This window comes from Spermophilus citellus (assembly GCF_964194105.1).
Source record: "Spermophilus citellus genome assembly, chromosome: 6".
Taxonomy (NCBI): Eukaryota; Metazoa; Chordata; class Mammalia; order Rodentia; family Sciuridae; genus Spermophilus; species Spermophilus citellus.
In genome coordinates this window covers 164628012-164652709 of record NC_138187.1, presented here as the reverse complement: position 1 = coordinate 164652709, position 24698 = coordinate 164628012, and the positions used below count along the sequence as shown (strand labels likewise).

At 41.6% G+C, this 24698-nt stretch overlaps 1 protein-coding gene across 1 annotated transcript; it reads right to left on the bottom strand.

Moving 5' to 3' along the window:
- Positions 1-1683: 1683 nt before the first annotated feature.
- TMCO1 (transmembrane and coiled-coil domains 1) lies at positions 1684-24692 on the bottom strand. Its single transcript, XM_081299395.1, has 7 exons — positions 24495-24692; positions 24212-24289; positions 22321-22380; positions 18297-18343; positions 16635-16702; positions 10356-10500; positions 1684-2049 (listed from the first exon to the last, which is right to left on the bottom strand). Exons 1-7 carry the CDS (start codon positions 24562-24564, stop codon positions 1951-1953), a joined length of 567 nt encoding a protein of 188 aa, XP_081155521.1. The 5' UTR covers positions 24565-24692; the 3' UTR covers positions 1684-1950.
- Between the last annotated feature and the right edge of the window lie 6 nt (positions 24693-24698).

The following is a 24698-nucleotide window of genomic DNA, read 5'->3' as shown; positions in this document are numbered from 1 at the left end:
TGGTGAAAGTACATTATCTCTGCTTTTTCCTCTCCTGTATTTACTCTTTACCATAGAAACAGGAGAACCAAAATACACCTGCCGTGAAGGAACTCGGTGAGAATGGCTGAGTGGCCATAGTCCCACTGCACCAAGATGAGGGCAGAATCCTGAGGAGGGCTCCTTCTCCCTCTAAACTTTATTCCCTCTTTGTTGCCATTCTTACTGTGAACTTTGCTTATGATTCTTTCAATTATCATTCTTCTTGGAGCAGTCCACGATGATGGGGGAAAAGACCCCAGAAAGTCATGTTACCAACATCTCTCTGAGGAGGGCAGTGACCTCAGAGATTTCTGCTTTTCTTAAGCTCCTGCTGTGTTCTCACCCATGTTGACCATTTTGAGAAGACAGATTAAGAAAAGGAAGACAAGCCAGGCATGGAGGTGCATGCCTGTAACACCAGCTCTCTGGAGGCTGAGGTGGAGGGCCACAGATTAAGGCCAGCCTGGGCAACTGGAGGAGACCCCCCTCAATATGAAACTTGAAAGGCGCTGAGGATGTGGCTCAGTGGTAATCACCTCTGGGTTCAACCGCAAAGGAACAAACTAACAAAAAACAAAGGCCAACTTTCTGTCTACTAAGTTCTGTCCACTAAGGAGGCAAGGGAGGACCTGTGGAGAGGCTCTGAGACCACGGAGTCAAATGGCCGACTCTGCACAGCTGTGTGACATTGAGCAAGCTGTATAACCTCTCTTGCTTTTAGCTTCATCTGTCAGAATAGTAAGAATGGGTATTGTCTTGAGATAATCCTTAATAATCCACGGAATGTGTTTATCTGCATACTTAAGCAATTTCTCTGACCATGGTTTCTAGTCTCCCATACTTTTCCCCAAGAGGTCTTCTGTTTTGTCTCCGAAATATGCCCTTTAATAACTCGTGCATCATGGACATCTCAGGATGTCTTTAGTTTGCTCCCAATCTTATGGTTTAGCTGGGCATAAAGTTCCAAGTTGGTACTGATCTTCCTCAGCACTTTGAAGGTTATTACTCCACTGCCTTCTGGACTTCACGGCTGCTAGTGAGATTCTGCTGTTGGTGTAACGGTCACCACTTTTCCCCACTGATATGAAACCCACTTCTATGAAGATTGAGTGTGTCAGTGTTTGGACAGGGTTATCACTCTAGGCAGGACTGGGAAAAGGACCATGGCACAGGCACCCGTCCCCCTAACGAAGAAGCAGGACAAGCAGTGAAGGTCACTGTGACTAAAAGGAAGCTCTGAAGATCAGCCATGTGTGACCACAACCGTGGCTGCAGGGAAGACGGAGATGCCCTCACATGAAGGTAGACGTGAAGTGGACGCAGGGAGGTACGGAGGACCTCGCTTTTCAGCTCTCAAGAGTCACACTTTCCATTTCTGCTTTCCAATTCCTACCCCAACAGCTCTCCAGGTAGATTACCGGAGGTTAAGGGAGGTAAAACAGCATATGAAAACACACTTGAACTCTTCTTGGTCTCAGGATGCGCAAGAACAAAACGCACCATCTTTGCTTGTAGATGCGAGAGCTAAAAATCTGGCCTCTTTATTGATCATGATAGTTTTGGCTTTACAAAACACAAGACTTAGTCTCCATGCTCTGGAGAGCCAGCCGTCGCGGAACACGGCACTCCCACAGGAAATGCTCATGAAAATGGAAACAGAAAGATGACATTTACTTTTAATTACAGAAAAACCACCTGAACTTAACTAGTTAATTCACTTATTTAAAAACAAAAACAAAAAGCTCTCTGTGAGTAGAAGCACTGTCCTCTCACTGATGCCCCTCTCCTGCTATCACAGCAGAAAGCCAAGAGGAGGTCAGGCTAAAGGTGGCCCCAGTACCAAGGCCGCCATCGCTCATGCTGCAAAACAGTTGCCAGTCTGATCTGAGAGTGTAAAAGAATGCCAAGAAGTCAAGGTCCTGCTGGAGATCAAGAGAACTTCCCAGAAGGAGGTGGAGGGCCAAGAAATCCACCCGCCTGCTTGGTGGCAGCGCGTGACGGGGCAAGGCCGAGAATCTTCTGGATGTTCTGTGAAGAAAACACAGTGGGAATGGGTTTACTTTGGTGGTAGAGAAGTGCCCCATGTAGACCTCAGGTAGACAGGATTCATACCAGCTGAAGGGCTGGCTGTTAAGACCTTTGATAAGATGACCAGTTTTTGGGTTTTTTTTTAGTTGTACATGACACAATACCTTTATTTTATTATTTATTTTTATGTGGTGCTAAGGATCAAACCCAGTGCCTCACACATGCTAGATAAGCGCTCTACCACTGAGCCACAACCCAGCGCAACACTGTTATTTTTAAAACACCATGGAACAGCAAAGACCTCTTTACCTGATGAACCTTGGTCTCCCAACCACAGCAGCTGCTGTTTCAAGTGGAGAATCTTAAAAAGAGATGATCTTTTTTTGTTTGCAGCCTTAAAGCACATGCCAGCAAGTGCTCCATTACTGAGAGACAACCCCAGCCTCCAGATCATCTTTTAATTTGAACATGAGGCATCTATAGCGCTTAAGTAAGTCATTTTTTGTCACAAGGCCTTTTCTGTGAGCATGGGGGTTCTGGCTAGATGTAGTCATTATTGCACTGTCTACAATTTTCAGTTTCAATTTATTTAAAGTGGTGAAAGAACTTCAGAGATTGAAAGAGCAATCTGGAGTCCAGAATCTTCATAGATTTTTAATACTCCCTGCCCTCTTTCTTTATCTCACCTATATCTAATGCAAAATATATATTTAGAAACTCATCTTTATTCAATTTTTCAAAATTTACTTTAGCTCCCATTAAATAATTTTTTACTCTGATTTCATTGAATAATATAACATTTAATTATATTACATAAATAACAAGTAAAATCAGCATAAACAGGTCTTGGGTAAACAAAGTGGACTTTCAAAAGGTGATGACTCAACAGGTAAAGGGCGTAGGTGTACTGAAGAGCACTGGTGAGCAGACCCTGTTCAAAGAGGGAACAGACAGGGTGTACGAATGTGCAGAGGTGAAGAAGAGGCCAGCTGCTGAAAGTTCATAGGCATTTTAAAAAAGACTGGGATTCATCCAATTATTCCCACTCAGTGCCTTCAGTTCACATGGAGAAAACTGAAGGTTGACAAGGTGTGACAGCTGGCCACAATGACAAAGCTAAATTCTAAGGAGAGTAAGTTGGAACCCGGGTGCTTTGGTTCTTGCCCTCTCTTGCTTGGTGCTCTCTGTGTAAATAAAGTCCTGGTCTTCACAACAAACGCACGGAGTCTGCACGCCCTGAACCACTCATTCACCTGTCATAGCCCGCAATGAACACAGGATACCAGAGAGCTCCAGATTGACATAAGCAGTCACAGCCCCCACTGGACACAGGGCACTGAGAACTAAGCTGCTCTGGAAGGACACACTCCTTCAATTGGTTGTTAGGATCAATGACGACCTTACAGGTTGTGTAGCAGAGTAAAGTGTGTGTATTTATACTGTCAGAATATAATGAAATATTTTAATATAAAGATCACGGCTTTAAGAACTTATTTGAATTATATTTACCATAAAATATTTCAATACAGGTATTTCACAATATAATGGCTCATATTAGAGGAGAAATTTGAAAACAGGGTAAGAAGATAAATCCATCATTAGTAAATCAGACTACAAGCCACAGAATAGTCTGAATTTGTACTACCTTTACATAATAAAAATATTTCCTTCATGCCTATCTCTAAAGAGCTCACTGCACGAAGCAGCAAGAAAAGCGAATAATCCAGCTACCAGGAGGGTGAGGCAGGAGGATTAAAAAAAAGTTCAAGGCCATGTGGGCAGCTGAGCATGACTATCTAAAAATAAAATTTTAAAAATGGCTAGGGGTGTGGAGAGCCATTGAGTTCAATGTGCAGTACTGCAAATTAAAAAAAAAATTTTTTTTGAAGTAAGACATTACAGAATATTTGATGATAAACACATACAGTCTAGACAAAATATACAAGGGAGCCCTGCTCAGTTATTCTGCAGACAAAATATACAAAGGAGCCTTGCTCAGTTATTCTGCAGACAAAAGGGTCAATTAAATGAGTCCTTAACATTTCAGAGATGAAAAGTCAGCTCAAAAATCTCTGATGCCCATAAAGCGCAGGTTTCTATGATTTAAAGTCAGCAACTTAAAGGAAAATAAATAAATAAACACTTTGGAGAAACAAGACACTGATTCAGAGCATATAATGATTTGAGTTGAGATACTGCTCCAGATGGGGACAGCTTGGGCAGCAGCAGGGACAAGTGTGAGGACAGACCCTAGCACTCAGAGAAGGGCTGGCGGGACCCTGGCAGCCACATGCTTCTTCCTTGGCGCTCCTGTCACAGGATCCTGCAGAACTGTCAGTTAGCTGCACCACAGTTCCATTATTCAGTATTTGCATTTAGATACAAATATTATACACTTACTGCATGCAACCTTATCCGTAGTCAGATTCTAAATAAAGTGTTTACATTCCTATAGACTTATAAATGAAACCAAGGTCTTTTAGCCACTTTTCCTTAGGTAAGTTTTCTCCTGCCTCCAGGTCACTGAAATCTCTTCCTCTAAAGCACCTGCAGGAACTAACTGACCTGGCAGGACGCCTAGCGGGCAGGAGCTCTCCACAGTGGTAGTAACAGCCTACACTTCCACACATCTTTAAGTGTCTCAACTTCTAAGGCTGAGGTCACAGTTCTGGGTACCCCTGCCTTTGAGGTGAAAAGCTGAGGCAGTCAGAGGTTACAAGTCAGGAAGGCGCTGACACAGAACTTGGAGCAGAGTCTACCTCTATTAAACCACCCCTATAACAGATTCTTATCCTAGCAGCAGCTCTGTGGGAAAAAAAAAAAATCACAATTATTAAGACTATGCATGAGCACAGAAAAACACCAATATCCCTTGAGTGAACAAATGTTTGTGCTCCTTCTTCTTATATGTATATCCATATAAAAAAGAAATGCTATGTTATAACCATGCAAAAAAAAAAAAAAATGCATGTAAGTCAAAACTTCCAGAATGTTCAACATCAAGAATAAATCCTGGCCAGGAGCAGAGGCATATGCCCATAATTCCAGCAGCTTAGGAGGCTGAAGCAGGAGAATTGCAAGTTCAAAGCCAGCCTCAGCAATTCAGCAAGGCCCTAGGCAACACAGCAAAACGCTTTCTCAAAATAGAAACTATATAGGGCTGGGGATGTGGCTCAGTGGTATAGCGACCTTGGGATGAAGGTAAGTTTTCTCCTGCCTCCAGGTCAGTGAATACCAAAATAATACCCAATACTACTACTACTACTACTACTACTACTAATAATAAGCCCTGATGTAAACTATGGATTTGGGGTTAAAAAGACGTATCGATGTGCATTCATCAATTTTAACAAACGTGCCACTCTGCTGGGGATACTAACAGTAGAAGAGGCAGGGCATTTGTAGACAACAAGAAATCTCTTCTGTACCTTCTGCTGAATTTATATGAACCCAAAACTACCCTTAAAAATAATTATATAAAATGCATATAAAGAGTACTCAAATATACAAATAGTAGTTGCATTAAACAAAAATATTTCTGGGCCGCTACCTCAAAGTGAAGGTCACAGCGCGAAGATGAAGCAGTAACAGTAAGGTCCCACAGTGACTGAGCATGACACTGTGCCAGGCACTGTCCCATCATGTACGTCCTCTGACAACTCATTGGAGTACTTTATTGACCCCTTCCCCAGGTCAGATGGGCAGTATGACGACATAACAAGATTTAGAGGGAGGCACATCAGACATGATGGCATGAACACCCAAACTTGGGTTTATGAACCAAAAAGGATGGTTGTTATAACCTCTGCATGCAATAAGCACAAAAAGACACCAACCGCCAGGACTCACCAAGCAGCACACTGTGACCTGCTTTCCTACAGTCCCTCAGGTATCCTTGAGACCAATTTGTCAGGCCTTTCTAAAGAGCAAGGTTTAGTTTAGAAGCACACATTTTGTAGCCAGACATGTCGGTGCATGCCTGTAACCCCAGCAACTCAAGAGGAGGACCGGAGGATCACAAATTCAAGACCAGCCTGGGCAACTTTGCAAAGCCCTTCTCAAAAAAGCAAAGAGTAGGGCAGGGGCAGTGGCTCAGTGGTAGAGTACTTGCCTAGCATGTGTAAGGCACTGGGTTCAATTCTCAGCACCACATATAAATACATAAAATAAAAAGGGTGAGTGTGAAGTGCCCTAAGTCTCAGCACACACAAAAAGGAGGGGGGGCGGTTAAAAGACCTGAGTTTTAATATATAATGAAGATACCATGGGAAAAAAAATACAAATGCAAAATATAGTAAGATATCATCAGGCTTCGGAAAAAACACAAAACAATCATTGTGAATGCCTGCCCAGTCCTGCACAACAGAGTAACAAAAGGGAAAAACAAAGATGAAACATTTTCCCAAAATCATGTCTTCCACTGGCAGGAAACTGAGAGAAGTAATACCACTACAGGATGTACATTCCTCTCTCTGCAAAGGGCAAGAACTGGAATCAAGGAAAGGTGACGCACTGCTGGCGTATTTCGGGAAGACTCCGATTACTGACAATAAGCACATTCTGCTCAATTCCACTCTTCATCACTTGGCTAAAATCACAGTGATGGTAACCCTTGGTTCACTGTCAGTAATTCCAGCACCTGGCAACCGGCCCTCACCTCCAATCTATCACGACATCTCATTAATCACCATAATCTAACCTTTACTGGATTAGCAAAGCCTGGTACAAAATGCAATCATTTCAAATACCCCTTCCAATATTCCCAGGGCTCTTACGATACATCTGAATAGATCACTTGGGAGAACGATGTAAAGATCAAGTACTGAAAAAGCAGACTTATAGGGGCACGACAAATAATAATGAACAGGAGTCAAAAAACTTGGGTTGCAGTACTGACAAACTATTCAGAGGCTTAGTAATATTTTTTACTCTATTACCCTAAAAAAAAAGGAGACTGACTACTTCAATAGCTTTCAGACCCTTTAAGCCACAGAAAGACTTCATCTTTAAATAAAACCCAATCCAATACAGAAAACAAAATAAAGTTGGGGACTTGAAGGCCTCAGATGGGTCCTTTTTTTGGTCTTTCCCTCCCTACCACCAAGCATCTTCAAGGAGCCACTACATTCTAGAATGTGTCTAATGACATCACAAATCATAGTACAGACTTCAACAAACATCTTGCAAAGTGGAAATGAAAATTCTGAATGAAGTGGGCTGGGGTTGTGGCTCAGGAGTAGAGCACTCACCTCACACCCTGGGTTTGATCCTCAGCACCACATAAAAATAAATAAGTGAAATAAAGTATTGTGTCCAACTACAACTAAAAAATAAATATTAAAAAAAAAAAAAAAAACTCTGAATGAAGGACAAGTGCATCAAATCTGCTCTGGAGCAACACCACTTCCTTTATAATTTATTTTTCCTTTTATACCAGGGATTGAACCAAGGGGTTCACATCCTAGCCACACCCTAGCCCTTTTTATTTTGAGACAACATCTCACTAACTTGCTGATATTGGCTTTAAATTTGTGATCCTCCTGTCTCAGTTCCCCAGTCCTGGGATTACAGTCGCACCCTCACCAGGCTCCTCTGAAATGCTGAATATTTTCTGTTCTAACTGAAAAAAGGGCCCCTTAATAATGAAGGTCTTTTTTGCTGGGGTCAGGATAATCTTTCTCTCCTATCTCCTCCCTCCGTTTCCCATCTTTCCAATGAAAATGCCCCCAGATCTCTTGTTTAAGCCCTTTCTTTGATCAGTCAAGAAGAATGTTCTGAAATTTAGGTTAGTACAAGAAAATGAGAGGTTTGCCTTCATTTTTTAAAAAAAGCTCATAATGGAGGCAGGACTCAGGTGGTACCTCATTGCGTGTCTAAAAGAATGAAAGTCCCTTAACTAGTTTAAAGAAGCAAAGGGCAGGATTAGGGTAACCACAGCAACTAAAAATTATGGGGACGAGCCTTGGAAAACTATTGGGCCTTTGATAAGGGGAATCCAAATTTCCCATATAAACTGCTCAAATCTCTGCCTAACTTGAAGTATATATATGTGACACAACTCCCAGCAGCCCAGCTGTCTAATACGACTAACTTAAAGATCACCACTGTCCCCTACCACACAGGAGACAATAGTGCCTAAATGTCTGCCTCCCCACAATTCAGAGGTATTAGACAATGAGACCCTGGGGGTGGCTCTGCAGGAGGGCTCCGCCTCACCCTGGGAGGAGGGCCTGGTAAGAGACCCCAGGAGCTGCCTCATCCCTTCCACCGTGCAGGATGCAGCGACTGCCACTGCCTTGATCTTGAATTCTCACATTCCAAAACAAAGTACTAGTGTGTGCGAGCAATCTGGTTTATAGTGTTTCGTTGTAACAGCCAGAAAGGACAGAGATAAATAAGGACTAAGTTAACTGCCTGCTCAAACAAAAAATGACACTCTTATAAAAAATAAAGTAATCCAGAATCTCTGTTACCACCACACGCACTGTCCAAGGCACAATCCAAAACCGTTCGACACATCGAGAAACAGGAAAACAAACTCACACTGAAAATAGGCAACAGACAGAGTCCAAATTTCAAATGTTGAAATTAGCAGACTACATTTTAAAATCAGATAAATAACTATGCCTAAGCCATGAATGAGCGACCCAGAGACTCTGGAGGCTGAGGCAAGAAGGTTACAAGTTCAAGGCCAGTTTTAGCAACTTAGCAAAACCCTATTTCAATTTTAAAAAATAGAGGGAAAAAAAAAAAAAGGCCGAGAATGTGGCTCAGTGGCTTAGTGCTCCTGGCTGGATTCAGTCCCCAGTGCCAAAAAAAGGAAAGATGCTGTCATGTGTGTGAGTATGAACCTGTAACGACAAACCTACTGCTATGTACAACTATAACGTACCAGTAAAAAAATGGGGGAAAAATAATACAGACGAGGTACTTTCAGATAAATGAAGATTAGTAGAATGTGTCACCAACAGACCTGCACTACAAGAAACGCAAAACAGCTGGACATGGTGGCACAATTCTGTCATCACAGCAGCTCTGAAGGCTGAGGCAAGAGGATCACGAGTTCAAACCCAGCCTCAGCAATTTAGTGAGGCTTTAGGCAACTCAGTGAGACTCTGTCTCTAAATAAAACACAAAAATGGGTTGGGGCTGTGTAGCTCAGTGGTACAGCGCTTGCCTAGCACATGTGAGGCACTGGGTTGAATCCTTAGCACCACATAAAAGTAGACAAATAAAATAAAGGCATGCTATCCAGATACAACTACAAAACAAAAACAAAATTAAAAATCAGGAAATCAATATTGTGCTGTGAGGCAGATTAAAGCCACCTTCCTCTGCTGTTCACCTGTGGCTGTACCCACTCAGAGGACTCAGAGCCTGCCACCCCACACACCTCATGCCTTTGTGTGTTCTCTCACACTGCAGCCTTTGCCAAGAACGAGAATAAGACTGAAAAGGCCCACCCAGCCTTAAGGACACACCTCGAGTGGTCCTCTTGCAGAGACTCTTGGTTCCAGAGAATTTGTCTCTGTGGTCATGACGCTCCCGCACTATGTTTTCAAATCTTGCAGTATTTTGTGTGTGCATGCGTGTATACACATACATATACATACACACACACACATGCCAACCACTCTGATATAAATTCTGGGTCTGTTTCCCCACCTAGGATGTGAGTCCGCAGGGTACAGACAATTGCTATTTACCCATCTATTTTCAGCATTAGCAATCCCTGCCATAGAGTAAAGGCTAGAATCATCTTCAGCAATGACAGGGATCAGTTCTCCCTGCCCGGAACCAACGCACAAGGAGATCGGGTTACAGTGATCATCTGCTCTTCTGAATGACATGTCTCTAAAGTGGTTAAAGTGTAACTGCAAATGAAAAGAACCTGCTTGTAGATGAATATCCTGGTTCGATGGCCTGAGTGTGTCTCCCAAAGTTCAAGTTGGAAACTTGATCCCAATAAAACAGTGTGAGGTGGAGCCTGATGAGAAGTGACTGGGCTGTGAGGGTGGGTCACAGGGGTCACTGCCAGTGTCAAGGGAGTGCCTCTGGTATTACAGGGACAAGGGGAGCTGGCCCCTTTCTCTTTCCCCACTGCAAGAATAGGGAATGGAAACCATGCTTGGTGTGGTAACTACCACTCCTTCCTAAGGATCGGTGATCCAGAGTTATAGCTTCAGGATGAGCAGCCAAAAGACCTCAGCACCAGCAGATAAGCATTTCCAGTAGTCTACAGGTGGAAGCTAACCACGTGTGAAGGTGACAAAGGACACGCGTGGAACATGGCTGTGACCACTCACTTGTCGGATTGACATGGTGCACAGGATGTACAGGAAGATGAAGGAGCAGTCTGTGGTGTCATCTCCCAGCAGGTTCCGATGAGATAGCCCTTGGATGTAAGAAAGAGGGGTGAAGGGGAGCTTTGCCACCACTCTGCCGTCAAATCTGCAAAGGAAAACAAAGAATGGTTATTTTTGAAAGACTAACAAGCTTTTTACTTTCAGAGAAGACTTTGGGACAGAAATAGAACTTTAAATCTCTTGATCTCTGAAAAAGAAAGTGATGTGCTTAAAAGAGACAGAAGTTTGAAGTACAGCAATATATAAAGAAGAGCCTAAATGAATCTCATCAATCTCCTATACCAGTGGTTCTCAATCTTTTGATACGTGGATTAATAATTTATGTATTCACGAACTACTGAGGATCCTAAAAAGCTTTTGTTTGTGAAAGTTATAGCAATAAATGTTCAATACATCAGAAACAAAGAAATGTTAGCTGGGTGCAGTGGTGTAAGCCTGTAATTCCAGCAAATCAGGCAGCTGAGGCAGGAGGGTCCCAACCTCATGGACAGCCTGGGCAACTTTGCAAGACTGTATCTCAATGTAAGAATTCAAAGGGCTGCGCTTACAGCTGAGTGGTGCAGTGCTTGCCTAGCATGTGCAAGGTCCTTAGTTTCATCCCCAGTACTACAAAAAAAAGAAAGAAAAAAGAAATACACTTAGTATTTGGATAGTCTCCATGGGGGAAAAAGGAAGGAAGTAATCCATCTTTTTCTTTGGTGGGGGAAAAAAAATTTAAATATTTAAATCAAGTACTAAAAGACTTGTACAATGTACTCCAAAGAACATAAAATAGACTAAAGTGGGAATCTTACATGTGTTTAATTTTCCACTTACTTACTGCACTTCCAGCTCCCTCACTCTGTGTATTAAACTGCAAGGCTCAAGCGTAAACCTATTAACCTCACAAAAGCAAAACAAAAGTAGTAGTCTTCCAGGAGGAGAGTCTCACTTCTTCACAAGACGTCTGCAGTACAAACACCCAACCTTGGACTGGGGCTGGTGGTAGAGCACCTGCCTTGCATGTGTGAGGTACTGAGTTCGATCCTCAGCACCACATAAAAATAAATGTGTGCCATCCTCACCCTGCAGAGGTGGACTACTAAGCAAGGTGACATACAGAAGACATCAATTCCTTTTGTTATTAACATACACACCCAACACATTCGGCTTCTATGGTCATTTTATTCTTTGTTATATTCAACCTGAAATTGTAACTAAGATGTTTTATGTCCTTGAAGTTATTCAACTATGTGAACGTCTACTCTGTAGGACAACAAACATGAAAATAAATTCCAAAAATTCTTACTTTTTTTTTTGGGGGGGGGCAGTTACTGGGGAATTACCTCAGGGGCACTCAACCACTGAGCCACATCCCCAGCCCTATTTTATATTTTATTTAGAGAGGGTCTCACTGAGTTGCTTAGCACCTTGCTGTTGCTGGGGCTGGCTTTGAACTCATGATCCTCCTGTCTCAGCCTCCCAAACCAGTGGGATCACAGGGGTGTACCAGCACACCCGGCAAATTCTTACTTTTAATGCATTAAGTTTTCTAGGGGATTAGATTCATATTGAAGAAAGTGGTACGTAGCCTAATAAAGAAGACAGCAAGGGTGAGAAACAAGAATGATAGACAGGTAGATGATTTCCTTCCCCACTCTGAATTTGGAGACAGGGCTTCTATAGGGAGACACATTTTGTCTTAGTAAAAGTAATAACTTCCAAACCCTAAAACTACTCAATACAAGTATGAGCTGTCTCAGAAAACATCAAGCTTCTCACTGGAAAGGAAATCTGACTGAAGGATTTCTGAACTGGGGAGAAGGTATGTGTTCGACAATCTAAAGTTCTATGATGTCAGCTTTATGGAAATGACTCAGGAGGAGAAGTCAAACGGAAATAAAAGCCAATCCAGCACCTCTGCCGCCTCCCAGCAACTGGTTCTTCTTGTACAACCTGGGGCTTTTTTCTAAAGAATCTGCCAGCTATCAACAAATTTTAAGACTAAAAAGGGGGGCTGGGGATGTGGCTCAAGCGGTAGCGCGCTCGCCTGGCATGCATGCGTGCGGCCCGGGTTCGATCCTCAGCACCACATACCAACAAAGATGTTGTGTCCGCCGAGAACTAAAAAAATAAATATTAAAAAAATTCTCTCTCTCTCTCTCCCTCTCCCTCTCTCCTCTCTCACTCTCTCTTTAAAAAAAAAAAAAAAAAAAAAAAAAGACTAAAAAGGGATACTAAGAGATTACGTATCTAATCCACAACAAGGAGATAACTGAGAGTTTAAAATCAGAGAAATTGGGGCTGGGGATGTGGCTCAAGCTGTAGCGCGCTTGCCTGGCATGCGTGCGGCCCGGGTTCGATCCTCAGCACCACATACAAACAAAGATGTTGTGCCCGCCGAAAACTAAAAAATAAATATTAAAAAATTCTCTCTCTTTCTCTCTCTCCCTCTCTCTTTAAAAAAAAATAAAAATAAAAAATAAAATAAAATCAGAGAAATTGGTATGGAGCTGTAGCTCAGGAGTAGAGTGCTTGCCTCACACGTGTGAGGCACTGGGTTCAATACTCAGCACAACATAGAAATAAATAAAGTTATTGTGTCCATCTACAACTAAAAAATATTTTTAAAAAACCAGAGAAATTATATTAAAAAGTTTAAATGACTTGTTCTATATAATAAAAAATGTATAATTTTAATTTCATATGCTACTTTATAAAAATGGAGACAGTCTTCTAAATTCCAGGTGCTGATAATCCAAGAAACAATACTGTATTTTTTAAATAATGCACAGTGCAGAAAGTTTAGAACAAAAACATAAAAACAGCATTAAAATATATAGTTAAACACTGAGATTGTATAAACCTTCATTGGAATTGAAAAATAAAACAAGAAAATAAAAGGCTATTATTTCCCAGGGCTCTGAACAAGAAAGTTAACAAAAAGAAAATAGTGTAACAATGAAGAATCCAGGAATGGTGGCACATGCCCATAATCCCAGTGGCTCAGGAGGCTGAGGCAGGAGGATTGTGAGTTCAAAGCCAGCCTCAGCAACTCAGCGAGGTCCTAAGTAACTCAGCGAGACCCTCTCTCTGAATAAAATATAAAAAAGGGCTGGGGATGTGGCTCAGTGGTTAAGAACCCTTGGGTTCAATCTCTGATAACAAAAAACTAAACCAAAACCAAAACAAACAAACAAAAAAACCAACAACAAATAACCTTCATGCTTGCCAACAGTCATCTTTTTCAAAAGGCCTGATAACTCCATTTGATTCTTTGACTTCTATATCTTGGAAAACCTGTACCACAAAATTTAAAGCATTTAACATTTTATCAAGTACAATTAACTGCACAAATAATTAGGCATTTGGTCTAAGGCCTAATACCTTAATCATAAAAATATTTGGTGAGTATTAATTATATGATTAAGTCTGTTAAGAATCACACTTAAGGTCAGGCATGGTGGTTAATGCTTATAATCCCAGCGACTCAGGAGGCTGAGGAAGGAGATCACAAGCTGGAAACTAGCCTGGCAACCTATTCTCAAAATCAAAAAGGCTGGGGATGTAGCTCAGTCATACAGCATCCCTGAGTTCGATCCCTAGTACTTGAAATAATAAATAAATAAGACACTACTTAATCCCTAATCAAAATTGAGATGGCCAGTTGGGCACAGTGACACCAGCCTATAATTCCAGCAACTGAGGAGCCCAAGGAAGGAGGATCACAAATCCAAGGCCAGCCTGGGCAACTTGGCATGACTGTTTCTCAAATAAATAATAAAAAGGATTGGAGACATGGCTCAGTGGTAGAGCACTCATGGATTCAAATTCTAGTGTGTGTGCGCACCTGTGCGCGCGCGCGCGCGCGCACACACACACACACACACACACACACACACACACACACACTGGTGTTCAAGGTCAGCCTCAGCAATTTAGCAAGACCCTAATAAAAATTAACATCGCAAGACCCTGTCATTTAATCTTCTGAAGATCCCTTCCAGCTCTAAAGGTATATAATTCTAATGATTAGTTAGTGCAAATTTTATGTTAAAACCATTTTGGACACATTCTCTAAATTCTATACCTAGATAAAACAACCACTTACTTTTTTCAACCACTTATATATTTCATAACAACCCCCAAAATTAATATATTCGTTTTTTCCTTACTCTGTCTTTTCCTCCTGTAAAGATTTTGATTCTGAGGGCAGGGGTCTCATCTTTCTTTTTTTTTTTTTTAAATATATATTCATTTTTTAGTTGTAGTTGGACATGATACCTTTATTTTATTTATTTATTTTTATGTGGTGCTGAGGATCGAATCCAGGGCCTCTCACGTGCTAGGCGAGCACTCTACCACTGAGCCACAACCCCAGCCCAGGGGTCTCATCTTATATTCGATACCTCACATAGTGCCTATGACAATGTGCACCCTACAGGCAGGAAGAAGAAGATATGCTTGGGGAGGAGGCAAGGGAGAGGGACAGAAAAGAAGCAAGGGAAGAAAAACTAGAGGAAGAGAAGGAAAAGAAAGTAAGGGAAATTCTAAAGCACAGGGTACAGTTCAGGTATGCTTTGAAAAAGAGCTGGACACAGCGGTGCACACCTGTAACCCCATTACTTGGGAGGTTGAGGCTGGATAAGTTCAAGGCCCACTTGGGCAACTCAGGGAGACCCCATTTTGATTTTTTTTTTTTTTTTGTGGTGCTGGAGATTGAAGCAGGGCCTTGTGCAAGGAAAGCACTCTACCAACTGAGCTATATCCCCAGCCCAAAATAAAACTCTTTTTTTTTTTTTAAAGAGAATTTTTCAACGTTTAATTTTCAGTTCTCAGCGGACACAACATCTTTGTTGGTATGTGGTGCTGAGGATCGAACCCGGGCCGCACGCATGCCAGGCGAGCGCGCTACCGCCTGAGCCACATCCCCAGCCCCCAAAATAAAATTCTTAAAAAAAAAAAAAAAAGGGTCGGGGGGTTGGGGTTGTGGTTCAGTGGTAGAGGATGTGTGAGGCCCTGGGTTTGATCCTCAGCACCACATAAAAATAAATAAATGTATTGTGTCCATCTACTACTAAAAACATATTTAAAAAACTATTAAAAACATTTTTTTAAAAAGGTTGGGGATGTAAGCCCAGAGACAGAACATTCCTGAATAAAATCCCCAATACCACCAAGGGTGGTTAAGAGAGAGAGAGAGAGAGAGAGAGAGAGAGAGAGAGAGAGAGAGAGAGAGAGAGAGAGAGAAGGAAAAAAAAGATGTTTTCCTAACTTCTGTCAAAAGCCATTCAACAGTTACTCAGGTCTGCTATGTGTTATTTTAGGTAACAGTAACTGACCTCATGGTTAAACAGATTATAGTTGTTAAGATTCTACTTTAAGAGTCAAAACGTCTTCGTGTGACTAACTTCAGTCTGCGATAGCATACTAACAGCCAATTTAAAAACAGATGGAACCTACTTGGGGCTTTTAGAGAACACATAATGCCCAAGTCTTTACCTTGTAAATAAAACATCTCAATGTTCAGAGGGTGAAAAGCTATTGTGTAATTGTATTCTATCAAAATTAAGTTCTCTTGATTCTGCTCTTGCTTTAGGTTAAATGAGCAAATGTTCTTCTTGGGCTGGGGTTGTGGCTCAGAGGTAAAGCACTCGCCTACATGCGTGAGGCCCTGGGTTCAATCCCCAGCACCACATGAAAATAAAGATATTTTGTCTACCTATACCTAAAAAATAAATATTAAAAAAAGAGAGAGTATGCTCTTAGAAAATAAACACTAAAGTAGTTATGGGTAAAGGAACAAGAAGTGTACAACATACTGTCAAATATGAAGAAAGAGTAGCACTCCAAACATTAGTACATATAGAAGAGGGAAAAAGAAAACAGATGTGAGGCTGGGTTGTGGCTCAGCAGCGGAGCTGCTCGCCTAGCACGGGCGGGACCTAAGTCCGATCTTCAGCACCACATAAAAAAACATAAAAGCATTGTGTTGGGTCCATCTACACATAAAAAATAAATATTAAAAATAATAATAATATAAAAAAGTTCATGTATGACTAAAAAAAAAAAAGTGGCAAAATACTAATAACTATGAATTAGGGTAGGAGATACATTATTCCTGTGACTTAACAAGTATGAAATTATATCAAAATCAAACATTATCAAAAAGTTTACATCCATGTATATATATAAACAGAATAACAGTTACCAGGCAAAATCATACAAAAGGATACTCACATGGAATTGAACATTCCCATCAGGGCAGTAAAACAAAAGCCAATTGCAAACATGGATTTCATTCGAACCTATAAAGAAACCAAATCATAACTTCATACTGAAGAAAACCACCACTCAAGCATACCTCAAAGTTCAGGTTTCCTGTCATTTTTAAAAAGCTCTCCACAGCAAAGCTGTCTATTAACTAACCCACTTTCTACCCCAGTTCCGTTCCTTTGCAACCTTGCCAAGTAATTCTGGCCATTAGCAATGTAAGTATTCATGCTGACTGGGCACTTGTAGGGCAAACTCCTAGGCATTCCTCAAGGCCTTCTGTCCACTCTTCTTGCCTAGAATAAAGACCATGATGTCCCAAGGCAAAGCAGCCTTCAGACCATCAGGTGGTCTTTGGCCAAGGACCTGAGGATCTGAAAGCAGTGCTGAGATGTTCCTTTGGCCCAGGACTACCAACCTCCAGCCCACTCAGCAGAAAAGAGACCATCATGGGTTCTAGGCCACTGTTAGGCACTGTTATTTGCAACCCAATTCTTTCTTAATTTCACAGTCCACAGATTATAAAGATATAAGATCATCAGACATTCTTTCAGAATTGTTAATATATTGCCCCCCACCCCCAGTACTGGGAACTGAACCTAGGACCTTACATGTCCTAGAGGCTAGTGCTCTACCCCGAGCCCTTTATAACTTTTATTTTGATACAAGGTATCACTAAGTTGCCAAAGGTGGACCTCAACCTTGTGATCCTCCTCCATCAAACTCCAGAGTAGCCAAGATTACAGGTATGCACCACCATACTCTGTAATATATTGGCATTTTGCATCTCATCTCTTACAGTTTCATTGGCTATGACGAATATGTAATAACTGTCATCAGGTAAGGAAAGCTACTTTTTGAAATGTTCTCTTCTAACTTAAAAAATTTCTGGAAAATAAATAAGTACAGTAAAGGTATCTCTGTAAGAGAAAACTGGAGCACAGTTCAGATGTCCTATGCTAAGTATACAAGAGTTAAGTAGAAAACTTAGGTCACATAATCAACCTATCCTTGTTTAAGGACAACACTATTAAACAAAATCTGCTGTCTAGAAATACTGAGTAAATGGGTAAAAAAATCACTTTCTTTGTACTTTATGGAATGTCTCACACTCAAAACAAAAAGGGCTTAAAAAACACAGTGGCACACACCTATAATCCCAGCAACCAGGGAGGCCGAGGCTGGAGGATCACAAGTTTGAGGGAAGTCTCAGGAAATGAGTGAGAACCTATGAAACTTAGTGACCCACTTTCAAAATAAAAAATTAAAAAAGCTGAGGATGTGGCTCAGTGGTAAAGTGCCCCTGAGTTCAATCCACAGTACCAAAAAACAAAAACAAAATAATAAAACCATCAATAATATTCCAACTCCTACAGCAGAATTACAAAGCCACCACAAGATTTAACAATAACATAAGAAAAAGAAAATAAGCTAATTTCTTTCAAAGTATAAGAGGAAAACCGAGCAAGAAACAAATTACAACCCTAAGACAGTCCTTAAAAGCTACCCAGGAACCATGTGATTCCTATCTATGGTCTCAGAGGTGAGCCATTTCTGAGAAGTCAGAGCAATGCCATGGATGCAGATCATCCTGCTGCTAAGACGTGAGGTGTGGTTCGTCACCCTTACCATCGACAGATCTCTGTTGTTATTCTTCAGTTTCTCTTCTTGCCTCTCTGAAAAGAATTAACGTGATGTTAATACATACAGTGCTGAGCACAGAACAGCTGCTACATAACTTGTCACTGGTGATTATGGAAGCAGTCTCCTTCAGTATCATTGCTGCTGTCAGTAGAACAACAGAAGATTGAGATTTAAACAAAAATTGGGGGAATTGAAATTGAGCCAACTATTATACTCATTTATGAACATGTCAAAATTATAAGAATGATAATGTACTAATTAAAAATGTTTAAATAATATTTTTAATTAAAAAAAATCTCCTCTGGCAATAAATGCACTGACTGTAAATTAATATACACTCTTAAACCACACCAGTGGGAACTGCCAATCAGTTAATCATAAGTGCACCGTAAGGACTGTACTTAGGAGTTTCAAATTGTTAACTCCTCATCTCTTATATTTTTTCCCCTTTCTAAATTTCTTTTAAAAAAGAGTGTATGTTCTAAGTGGGCATGGTGGTGCATGCCTATAATCCCAGGATGCTGAGGCAGGAGAATTGGGAGTTCAAAGCCAGACTCAGCAACTGAGCAAGGCCCTAAGCAACTCAGCAAAACCCAGTCTCTAAATAAAATGGAAGACAGAATGAAGATACAATAAACGAAAAATATATACTTCACAGGGAGGTATTATACATGCAAAATTTTATCTGAAAAACCTGTTGGTAGGAAATGCTTAACATGCCTCAAAAAGCATAAAACAAAATTTAAAGAATACCACAGACCATGAAGTTGTAAAAACAAAGAAGTTAATGTTAAAACTCCTGCATAACATCGGTCTTCAGAAATCCACAAAATGCTCATTAAGGAAAAACAAATACAACCTAAAGGAATGTTCCCCACAGGGAAAAAATTTCAAGCACTCCTCAAGTTATAAACAATACTCTTATTAATGTCCCCAGAGCCAGTAAGCTTTATAAACCTCCCTCCCCTCAATAACCAGAAACCGATGATACCTTTAACAGACTACTAGGAGAATGCCTAAATTCTTTCCATTTTACCTGTTCTCCCCTCCTAACTCATTTAACACATCTCATATTCTCTCTCTCCCTCAATACCTACACTCTCTTTTAACCAGGGATGCTCTACCACTCAGCTATATCCCCACCCCTTTTTATTTTGAGACGGGGTCTTATTAAGTTGCTGAGGTGGGCTTTGAACTTGTAATCTTCCTGCCTCAGGCTCTCAAGTCACCAGGATTACAGGTATTGCCACTGAGCCTGGCTTAAATGAATTTTTATGTTATTTCATGTCCAATGATGGTTTTAATTACCAATATTATAAAAACAAACTACTATTCCTGAAAATGAATGATCTTTATGTTACAAAGGTAAATATACTGATGAAGACTATTATGTCAATACAATCACTATATAACACATGGTTTTTATGAGAACAATCCCAGTTCTAATAAGCTATATGCTTAAAGATCTTCTTTTAAAAATGTTCCAGTTTCCCTGCAAGAGCTTGTTTCCTCAGAGGAAAAACTTGTAGGAAAGTCACATTATTAAATAGCTGTAAGTGTGACAACTTAGTTTGAAATGATACTAAATTGTTTCTCAGCAGGAATTGGACATTTGAGCATAATGATTCATCTAATTATGAGAATAGTTTTGCAGTCATTCTACTCGAAATGCACAGCTTCTTGTTGATTGACTCCATGGCTCTGATTTAACTTAGCTGCTAGTTAATATTAGTTAACTAGCATAAATTCTCTCAAAAAGTTGTCTCTTGTTCAATAAGTAAGGATAGTCTTAATCTCATATCATTCGCATCCTGGTGGGTTGCTGAAGAACCCACAGATAGTGGACTTTGCTACTAAGGCAAAAAGACAACTCAATACTGGGAGCCCAAGGCATCCAAGATAGCTGCACTTCCAATCTCTTTCAGCTATTAGGGTGAAATAAATGTGCATCCAAAACCTTCTGTGCCTCCCTTTGAAAATCTAGGATTTAAAGATGCTGGGTGTTGGAGATAAACAGTGTTGTCATTTAGTGTTCACTTGTCCCATGTGAATTATTCTGGACCTATGTGACCTAGAAAGAACCCCAGGATGTAATACAGGCAACAAGTATTTTCCAAAGGAAAAACTATTCCTTTTGGGAAGAATTCTATGCACCTTCTTACCAATGAATTTTTGGAATAAAATATCTACAAAATGTCAACATATTTCATGAAGAAAAAAATCTGGAAATATGCAGAAGATACATTTATATTCTAGAGTTATTTATTATCCAAAATGACAAAAGGGAAGATTAGCCAGGCATGGTGGTGCATGCCTGTAATCCCAGCAACTCTGGAGGAGCACAAATTCAAAGCCAGCCTCAGCAAGACAGCAATGCCCTAGGGAACTTAGCAAGACCCTGTCTCAAAATAAAAAAGGGCTGAGAATGTTGCTCAGGGGATAAGCCCCCGTGGGATCATCCCCAGTACCAAGAAAGGGGAGGAAAAAAAAAAAAAAAAAAAAGCAAAGTTTAAAATTGTAAAATGTTACATTTCTTGTATTCATTGGAATAAATTAGTAGCAATGACAGCACCCATTCTGACCACAAAATGAATTAACCTCCAACCAATCAAAATAGCATAGAGAAAAGCCTACAGAGAATATATAAATTCAGGGTCCAAAATATGTTAAAGTTAAGAAGCATCTTCCCGTATTTCTGTGCCACTAAGGAAAAGATGCACACCTCACTCAGTCACGCTTGAGTGCCTTCCCTTCCTTTCTTAGCCCATTCTGAAGATAAGTCTCCAGCTATAGCTCCTGCTGAAAAGTCAGCCGTAAGAAAATTCATAACCCATGCTGGTTAATTCTAGGTATCAACCTGACTGGACTGATACCTAGCTAACAACAGGTAGCTAACAAACAGGTAGCTAACAAAGTCATTTATCTGGAGAGATCTGTGAAAGTTTTCCAGAAAAGATGGTTATTTGAATCAATGTGCTGAATAAGGAAGATACATTCCACCTAATGCAGGTGGAGACCATTCATAGGGGCTGAGGGTCTGGACTGAACACAAAGGCAGAGGAAAGACAAATTCATTCTTTTCTGGAGTGGGGAATACCCATTTTCTCCTGCCTTTGGATATCACAACTCTAGTTCTCTGGCCTTTGGATGCTAGGATTTGCATCAGTGGCCCCCTGGGTTCTCAGACCTCTGGCCTCAGATCAAGAGTCACACCATCCGCTTCCCTAGTTCTTAGGCCTTCGGACTTGCACTGAGTCACGCCACCTGCTTCCCTGGTTCTCCAGCTTGCAGATGGCCTACTGGAAGACCTACCAGAATCCATGATCATGTGACCTAATTCTTCCAATAAATTCCATCTCAATATCTGTACATATATACAACTGGTTCTTTCTGGAGAACCCCAATGCACAGTCCCTGTCATGCCATCACTAACTCAAAAGGCAGTCCATCTATAAGCTCTCCTATAAACTGTGGCATAAATGACCAGTTGAGTCAGTTGAATACCTTCTTTAAGGCATTAAATCAGAAAATCTTGGGACAAAGACCTGTGAGAGCAGAAAAGAGTACTGGCTTTCAAATTTTCACTTGCTTAAATTTATATGTATGCAAATACACACACACACACACGCACACCTTTTTAAAATAGTTTTTGAGGGAAAGAGGGCTATAATGGTGATGAACCAAAAGAAAGGAGTTCTCAGTAAAAACAAAGTGGACAGCAGTAATTCACTATTTCTGAGAAACAAGGTGTCATGGGTAAAGCTCTTTGATAATCATATTTTGGGTGTTAATCATATTTTGGGTGTGTGAGGATGGGGTACTGGAATTGAACCACCCGGGGTGCTCTACCACTGAGCTACATCTCTAGCCATTTTTATTTTCTTTATTTTATTTTTTCAGTGCTAAGGATCAAATCCAGGGCCTTGCATACCATCAAAAACCTTATTATATTTTCATCTAAAAATTAACTTTTTCCAATCCTTAAATTTTATTTAGATTAATACCTCACCTATTTTCTTTTTTTGTTGTCGACCAGCTGACTCTGTTATGGTTTCCTTCTTCTTTTCCACTGTGAACACCAGAGAAAAACAGTAAAAACTAATTATGCATTATATTTAAAAAACAAAGGCAGCTTTCTCACAGCTGAGTCAATCAAAGAAGCTTATAAAAAAGTCAGACTTTGATCATGGTCATGATTAAGTTAACCAGCCTGTTCCTGAAACTGCTAACAGAGAACACAGAAATGACATCCTAAGAATAAAACAATAGCTGGCTGGGGTTGTAACTTAGTAGTAGAGCTAATAATAATAACAACAATAATAATAAGTACCAATAACCAAATACTGATAAAATATTATATTAAGACTTAGCCAGGCATGGTAGCACACATCCATAATCTGATAACTCTGAAGAAAGCTAATGTAGGAGGATTGCAAGCTCTAGTCCAGCCTCAGAAACTTAGCAAGACCCTGCCTCAAAATATATAAAAATAAAAAGGCTGAGGATGTTGCTCTGTGGTAGAGGATATCAGGGTTCAATTCCCAGTAGTACAAATAACTAAGGGGCACTCCAGCACTGAACACCAGCCCTATTTTTTTTTTTTAATTTTGAGAAAGGCTCCCCCAGTTTCCCAGACTGGCCTTGAACATGCAATCCTCCTGCCTCAACCTCCTAAGTAGCTGGGATTACAGAAGCATGCCATCACACCCAGCTGGTCATTTCCATTTTGACTGTCTTTTGTCTTTATGTGTGTGCTACTGGGGACTGAACCCAGAAGTGTTCCACCACTGAGCTACATCCTCTTTTTTTTTTTTTGAGACAAGGTATCACTAAATTGTGCAGGCTAGCCTAGAAATGAGATCCTCCTCCTTCAATTGCCCTCCCCAAGGCATTGGGATTGAAACCAGAGGAGGCCCTCAGCAACGGGAATCACACCTCCAGAGCAGGATGGGGAGGAGTATGTGCTGAGTTTGGTCTCTAATTCTTTTGGGGTTTTTTTGTGGGGAGGGGTGGGATTGAACTCAAAGGAACTGCACCACTGAGCCATATCCCCAGCCCTATTTTTTTTTTTTTTTTTTGTATTTTATTTAGAGATAGGGTCTCACTGAATTGCTTAGTGGCTCCCTCTTGCTAGCTTTGAACTGGAGATCCTCCTGCAGCCGTGCACCACCACACCTGGCCTGGTCTCTACTTCTTTTGGTTGCTCTGTCTGAGTATATCATTAGCTTTCTGAGACTTAATCTCCTTTCTTATAATGTTGATCAAATAAGCAAAAGTATCTTTTTTTTTTCCTACAGTGCTAGGGATCAGACTCAGCACTTGAGCATGCGTAGGCCAGGCAAACACTGTCCCATTGACTAACACTGCCAGCTGCTCAAACGAAATAAGAAAAACATATCGAAGGCCACATTGTGCCTATAAGAAACCATTCTCATCACATTCTCAGCTGTGTCATGCTGAATTCCTGTTTGATTTCAGAGACAACAAATTTCAATCTCTTCCTCAAACACTTCTTCAACCTTCTCACCCACCTGAAAACTTGGCTTATCCTGAAGACATCACTTGCCTCCACACTAGTCACAATGGCCTGCGATTCTTCAAACATACCTAACACATTAAAATCCCATATTTCTTTACGTGGAATTTCCTTCCCCCTCCTCATTCTCTATCCACGAGGGCCTGCAAGGTCATCTGCATCAGGGGCCTTTCGCAGTGCCCACAGATCTGGGCCCCTTCCCTAGCTCTCACTGCCGCGGCCCACGTTTCCTGGTGCACGCTCATAAACACACTTCAACTCAAGCCGCGTTACTTCCGTGTCCTACGAAGTCGTCGCCTGGCCGAGCCCCCACGTCCTGGGAACGTGGCTCCCGAACTCCCGTCCGCCGTCCCTGCGCACTCACGTTTTTTGCTCTGTTTCTCCACCTCGGCCTTCAGCCTCTTGTACTTGTCGGTCCGGTACACCAGGACCCAGGTGATGCCTGAAAGTCAAAAGCCACACCTGACCCACGAGCCACCGGAGGCCCCGGCGCCTGCCCGGGCGGGCCCCCACGCTCTGCGCCTCACCCCCGCCTGAGTGACTGCTCCCAAACCCGAGCCCGGGGCCGCGGGCCCGTCAGGGGCGAGCGCGAGCACCGCAGGCCGGAGGATCCCGCCGCCCGCCGCCGCCGCGGGTCCCGGCCTCACCCTCGGCCAGCAGGGCGGTGCACACGGAGATGAAGACGATGAGCAGCGTGTCGGCGAACATGGTGCTCATGGCGCTCGCCCGGCGCCCCGCCGCCGCGGGAGGCGCCTCAGAGCCGGCAGGAGAAGCGACGGCTGCCCGGAGCGACCACCGAGCCGGACACCGCTTCCACACAGGAAAGCGCACTTCCGCTTCCGGGCCGCACC

Coding starts and splice junctions, on each gene's coding strand:
- TMCO1 (XM_081299395.1), bottom strand. CDS start 24,564: ATGAGCACCATGTTCGCCGACACGCTGCTCATCGTCTTCATCTCCGTG. Junction 24,290..24,494: donor CACCGCCCTGCTGGCCGAGG/GTGAGGCCGGGA, acceptor TTTGACTTTCAG/GCATCACCTGGGTCCTGGTG. Junction 2,050..10,355: donor GCACCATGTCAATCCGACAA/GTGAGTGGTCAC, acceptor TTTTCTTCACAG/AACATCCAGAAGATTCTCGG.